The sequence below is a fragment of the Merops nubicus genome, unplaced genomic scaffold (genome assembly GCF_000691845.1).
Source record: "Merops nubicus isolate BGI_N331 unplaced genomic scaffold, ASM69184v1 scaffold10207, whole genome shotgun sequence".
Classification (NCBI taxonomy): Eukaryota; Metazoa; Chordata; class Aves; order Coraciiformes; family Meropidae; genus Merops; species Merops nubicus.
The window spans coordinates 53474-59672 of record NW_008622324.1 but is presented as its reverse complement, the minus strand read 5'-3'; the positions used below and the strand labels follow the sequence as shown (position 1 = coordinate 59672).

The 6199-nt window shown below is 42.0% G+C and overlaps 1 protein-coding gene across 1 annotated transcript in view; it reads left to right on the top strand.

The window, feature by feature from the left end:
• Positions 1 to 30: 30 nt before the first annotated feature.
• Positions 31 to 6199, top strand: part of LOC103777198 (serine/threonine-protein kinase WNK2-like) — a gene marked incomplete at its 3' end in the record, with an annotated part of 50942 nt that continues 44773 nt past the window's right edge. The window contains exon 1 of the mRNA XM_008944741.1: positions 31 to 621. Coding sequence (XP_008942989.1) covers positions 31 to 621 — 591 coding nt within the window. The remainder of the gene's footprint in view (positions 622 to 6199) is intronic.

Here is a 6199-nt window from a genome sequence, read left to right as displayed (position 1 = left end):
CCCAGCGCTCCCTCGGCTGCGGAGAGGATCATGAATATTGATGGGCCCGTCGGTGGCGGGAGGAGCGGGGCGGACGCTGCTGCAATGCCGGGAGCCCCAGGAACACCTTCCCCGCCGCTCCGCACCACCTGCTCCAGGGATCCCAAAATGGTCCATCAGCGGTTCTTGCGGCGGAGTGTGGTGGACTCGGACCAGGAGGAACCTGCTTTTGACCTTCCCGAGTCAGAGAATCAGAGGAAAATTATCTTGCTCCCTAAAACCAGGAGGATAATTGCGGAGAGGGCAAAAGCCGGGCAAGGCGCTGCGGAGAAGGTGCGCCTGGAGTCTGAGCCTTCTGGGGAGCTGAAGGCAGCGCCAGCCCCTGACGCTGTCTTAGGGGCTGAGGAGCAGAAGGAAGCTGGCAGAGATGTGGAGAGGAAAGAGGCGTCTGACGCTTCCAAAGATCAGACCAAGGCTAAGAAAGAGGAGCCTGAGGAGGAGGCTGATATGAAAGCGGTTGCCACCTCGCTGGATGGCAGGTTCCTAAAGTTCGATATTGAACTCGGGAGGGGATCCTTCAAAACGGTCTATAAGGGTCTGGATACAGAGACGTGGGTGGAAGTTGCATGGTGTGAGCTTCAGGTAAGCCGAGCTGATCCTCCTGCTTTTTTTTTTTCCTGGTTTGTAAGCCTAGGCACTAAAGGCAACATGCCGGTGTCATAGAGAAGCTCAGCTCTGAGCAGCCTTTATAGTCGCCATACCTTAGTATCCAGTGTCTAACTATAGCGCAATATTCTCATTGGCTCTGAATCTACCACCTTATGTACACTCCTCCCGGGCTTAACCCTCTCGGCCCTGGAGCTGACTGCCGGCACTGATGATGGGAGCGTAGGACCGGTCGTATTGCCTAAAGAGGTCACGAGCTGCGCTCTCCGAATGCGCAAAGTGCGCCGAAAAGAGCCGGGGGGAGCTCCCTGTCTCCCCTGCCCCGGCTGGCGCCTCGGAAAACAGCAGCCGGTTTAGAAGTGGAGCAGCTCTATATTAAAAGACACTGAACCCCTAATGAACTTGGGAGTGCGTTTGCAAGAGTGAACTTACCTTTTGCTACAAATATTAATGCCTGATGCTTTTATAAAGATTACAGATCTGCTGCCCCCGTTTTTGCCCTTTTCCCAGCTATGAAACTGTGACTGTCACCAGCTTCATGGGAATCACATCCTCCCCAAGTACCTGAATGCTTTTTTTTTTTTAGGCAAGGACAGCTAGTGCTTCAGTTAGGTCAAAGACTCATCTATCCAAATACCTTGTAAAAGGAATATTTTTAAATAAAAGATATGATTTGAGTTCTAGATCTTTAGAGCATGGTCATCTAGCAATACCTAAAGAGTGAAGATTTAAGTACTGTCTTCTGCTGGTTTGGGAGATAGCTGTTAGCCTTTTCTTAGTGGTTTTTATATATCTCACTTCTGTAAAAACGTCACTAGTGTATGCTTATATTTTTAAGTTGCTTTTAGCAGCTCTTTCTTAGCTCGTTTCTGTTAGCATCCGTTCGAATGTTAGTTCCATTCGAACCATCCATTCCCCAATTAGACCTATCTAAGAGAAAAACCTAAACAGGATTTTATTTTTTTTTTTCTTAATCTGAGCTAATCTGTAATTTTGGTGAAACATGGAAGATTTAACTCTTGGTTATAACTTGAATTCCTTAATTTTCCACTGGCTGATTGAGCTTTATTTCCTATGAGAGTATTTGAGAGTAGCATGTAAATAATGTAATATAATTAACCTGAACTCCTGATTGTCTCTTTTAATGCTGGCCCAATCTGTTTGTAAATCACTCCTGGCTTCCTGGCATGGGTGGGGATGGATGTGCAGCCACATCTTTATTTCCTAATGATTTCATTACACATTACAATCATAGTTCACTGCAGCACTACTTCCTAAATAAGAAGAATGGGAATACTTCTCAGTCTTCATAATGATGTGTTCCCCTGCCTTTTATTAGACAGGGATGCAGAATGTAGAGCATCAGCAGCTGGGCAGGGTAGGGCTGCAGAGCCAAGGAGATGATGGGCTGGTGCTAAGGGGTTTAATCCCTCGTCCCAGCCTGGAGGGGGTCCTGGAGGGCTCCCTGGGGAAAGGGGAGAGGAGAGAGGACATGGGATTGCTAAAGGTGTTTAAAGGGGAGTTGAGTGTGGTGAGCACTGCCAGGAAGAAAGCCTTGCAGGCAGGCCTGGTCTTTGTCTGGCTTCTGCTGGAAACTGAAAAAAGCATAAAAGCATAGAAGGCTTTTGCTTTGGCAGCCTGAAATTCATTCAGGTGGATAATTGGGATGCTTCTGGTGAGAAGATTTGTCCATGGGAAAAGGCTGATGCTATTGAGCTGTCTGACCAGGCAGGCTATCTGTCACTGTAGAGCTATCGCACAGATCAGGAATTCATCTTGTTGCCAAATTTTCTCAGTATGGTCTAGCAGGGGAGCTGAAATGGATGTATTTTCAACATATTTTCTGTAACAGATTAGCATTAACTACAAGAATGTCAAATGCATTGGAGAACGAGGTGTGTTGAAATTCCAGTGCTTGGGTCATTTACATCTAGGAAAGACCGGGAAGGGAAAGCTTCAGTATTAAGCTTACCTGATGATTGGTTTTCTTGTTTCTAGTCACAATTATTTAGGAGTTCTTGAGTGGACTGCATGTGAAGAAATCTGTAAAAATTCCCTGAGTCTTACTAGTTTCCATTATGTGTGCTTCAGTTTAAATCGAGTCTTACTACTAGATATTTTCAGTTTAATCCAGAATTTATTTTATGCCTCTAAATGTAGAAAGAAAACTTTATTCAGTTGCTCCAGAGAAATTTGGTGTCAATCTGTATAAACTGAGGAGGGCTGCTGGCTCTCCTTAAGCAGTGCTGTCTGTTTGCTGTGCAGATCTGGAAGTGATACCAGAGGCCAGGTAATATGAGATAGTATGTGAAATATGAAAGTGAATAATTTGGTCTGGATTGAAATAGTCTAACTGAATGACAGAGTCTTTAATCACCATGGGATTAAGGCCTGTGCTTCTAGGATGAGTTTGCCTGAAGGAAGCTTATCGGGAGGAGGTGTGAATAGCTGTGTTATCTTTTTGACTTGCAGAGTACTCTCAGTTCAGCTGGGGAGTTTTATTGGGAGGACATTCAGAGGGTTCTGTCAAGTTTTATTCATGGCATTTTGAAAGTTTCTATAAACTGCCAGTTAGGCCCTTTTCTCTGCAGAAATTCTGTGTTCAGGTGAACAAGGCTGAGTGGAAGCCATCATCACTGTGCTGCTGAAGACAAAATGACTTCCTATGCAGTATAACATCATGAAAATCAATCTCAGCTTTTTTTGTGGGAAAAATTGCAGCAAGTCGTGTTTTGTCTTTTTTTCTGGAGATACACTTGTGCTTGTTACTCTTAGAGCTGGAGAGTTAAAAACTTAACAGTGTTGAGGTTCTATGCGGGCATTAATCCTCTGTACTTGTTCAGCAGTTTTTTCAGTCCAGTTGTACTGTTGCCTGTATCTGTCTCGGTCTTTGTACAGGAGGACAAAAAAAAATTGTGAGCCATTCTTGTTCAGTGGTTTTATTTCATTGGAAAGATGGCTTTAGGCTTCAGAACCAAAATCCTTGGATTAGGGTAGGATCCAGATACTAACAAAACTAGATTTGGGGTTTAGACCTGTCTAAAGACGGGGAAGCTGCAGTTAAATGCTAGCTAGAAAATAAGTTTGTTCCTTCCTGAAACTGAAGTACTGGAGCAGGATTAGTGTGCTCTTGCAGTTTGGAAGGGCTTGCACTCTAAGGTTTTCAACAGCTATAATTAATTTTAATTGGTGAGATGCAATTGCTGAGTGGTGAGGCTTCAGCATAACAGCATTTCAGTGTTGCACTCCTAAGTAAAATGTTAGGTCATGAATAAGGAATACAAGCTTTTGCCAATCTACTGCTGGCAAGTCAAATTAGTTAGATGAATAGTTTCAAAATCCCCATCCTTTTTCCCTTTTGAACATGTAGGGAAATGACAGAAGTCAAATGTGGTACTATCTCAAATGCAACAACCTTGTTGTACTTTATGGTTCTTGATTGGACTCTGGCTACTGAGCTTCTGTTTAGCTGTGTTTAACTTTAGTTTTCTTTGTTGAAAATGTGGAAAGGATGGACTGTCTCATCCTGCTGTTGGTGTACCTGTGGTGGAAAGGTGAGAAACACCTACTGGTGAGCATTGCATGGAAGTCAAGCTTTTTCCACTGCTTGACCAAGACTTGTTCTCCACACCTGAATAACAGTGCTTAGGTGAATGCTGATTTCTTCAGGACACTCGGTCTCCAGGTGCTCTACCTGCAAATGTGTGGAAGTCCTTGATACTGCTTGGGACAGAGCTCAGTTCAGGTATTGGATATTAGGTATTTGGGGAGCTATGTAAGAGTGAAGGATGTGCAGAGGTCAGTTCTCTTTCTCTGACCATATAGCTGAAATTAGAAATCAAGGGTATTAGAATAGCTCTGATAGCATTTTCCAAATGGCCACCAAACCTAATGGTCTAATGGTAAAACAACCACAAATAGACATGCTGCTCCTAGCTGTCAATTTCTTGCACCCTGTGCCTGCAGCTTTTCTGTCCAGCTTCTGGTAATATAATTCTGCAGGGAGAAAGTTAAATGTCTTTACAACATAAGTTTTTTTACTTCATAGTTTTATAGCAATTTTTCTGTTCTATGTCATTGCTGGTCTTTTCAAACTGCCTGAACCAAAGAAAAAAAATGTGAAAGTACATTATGTTTTAAGTCACTTAGATATTTGTGAGTTTCAAATGTTTAGAGGGAGAAGATCCTTAATGAAAATTAAGTCCTAAATGTTGGTGCATTTCTGAGTATTTCTTCCATTTGGTTCACATACAGTATTAATATGGGAACAGACAATGTATTTTCTTGATCTCAGGTGTTTACTTCTTAAATGAGAAGCTCATCTGGATTGGCTGATAGCTGACTGATTTTAATATGGTATAAATAATCTAGAAGTGCAAGATGAGATTAAACTTTGTTTTAATGCACAGTGAATAAAAGGGGCATTTAAAGTCATTAATGATAGACCTATGTGAACTTGATAATTTCTGTTGCAAAGCCTGGTAATCTTTCCTTGAGGCAAAATTTCTAGTTTGAGTGGCGGAAGGGAGGAAAAACATGCAGCTTGTATCTAGATGTGTTGACTTCTTTGAGAGGAGGCTATGATGCCTATAACTATTTTGCTAACTTTTTAAATGGTGTTTTCCATCTTATGTCCACTTATGAGATTTGTGATAGTTGGTTAAAGTGATACTTAGGACCCGTGGCTCAGATGTTTTTGTGTAAGCAAATGTGTTTGCATAATTAGGGGAGAGGATCCTGTAAAAGAGACACTGTTAAAGCAAGCCCACTTTGCTCTGTCTGGTAAAATGAACTTGTGATATTAAATTATGTGAGAGGAGGAGGATGTCTTGTGGCCCTGTATCAGAGATCCAGGGGATTTCTTTCTGAAAAAGCTAACAACCTCAAGATTTTCACTGATGTGGTAGTTACGCTTTTGTTAGTGTCCTTGTTGGCTGACAGCATTCATCTGGTGTTGTAATAGTAACTAGTTACCATCTATGGTGTTAATTTACGGGCCAGGTAAACTTTGTAGTGAAAATGAACCAAGTAATTTAGAAAATCTGCTTGGAGGAAGAAAGGAGGGAGAGTATACCTAAAAGCTTGAATCTAACATTGCTGTGTGCTCATATTAAATTAACCCTGAGACTAATGTTGTCCGCTTTAATTCCTGAGATGGTGACTTCTTAATTTTTAAACAATTGGTTTAGCTCTCTTTTAGTGTCAATATGAAAACATCTGCCTTTATAACAGTTGTTCGCTAGTATAGCTGTTGCCCTGACATGGAAAAGCAGGATAGTGATATGATAGTGATCTATTAATAGACTGCTTCTCAAATTCAGTAAATGAAATACAGCTGGGTCAGACTTCAGATTCTGCTTTTGAATCAAACAAGACTCTTTTTTTCTTTTTAGTACATTTTGCCTAGAGGCTGTCTATCCTAGTTAAACTCTTCATTCTAAATGTGTGGGGTCCACTTGATGCAAGAGGAAATGACTTAAAATAAAATCAGGATTTGATGTAAAGGATATTTCTGGTCCCTCTTCGTAATCTCTTGTCCACAGCTGACAGAGAA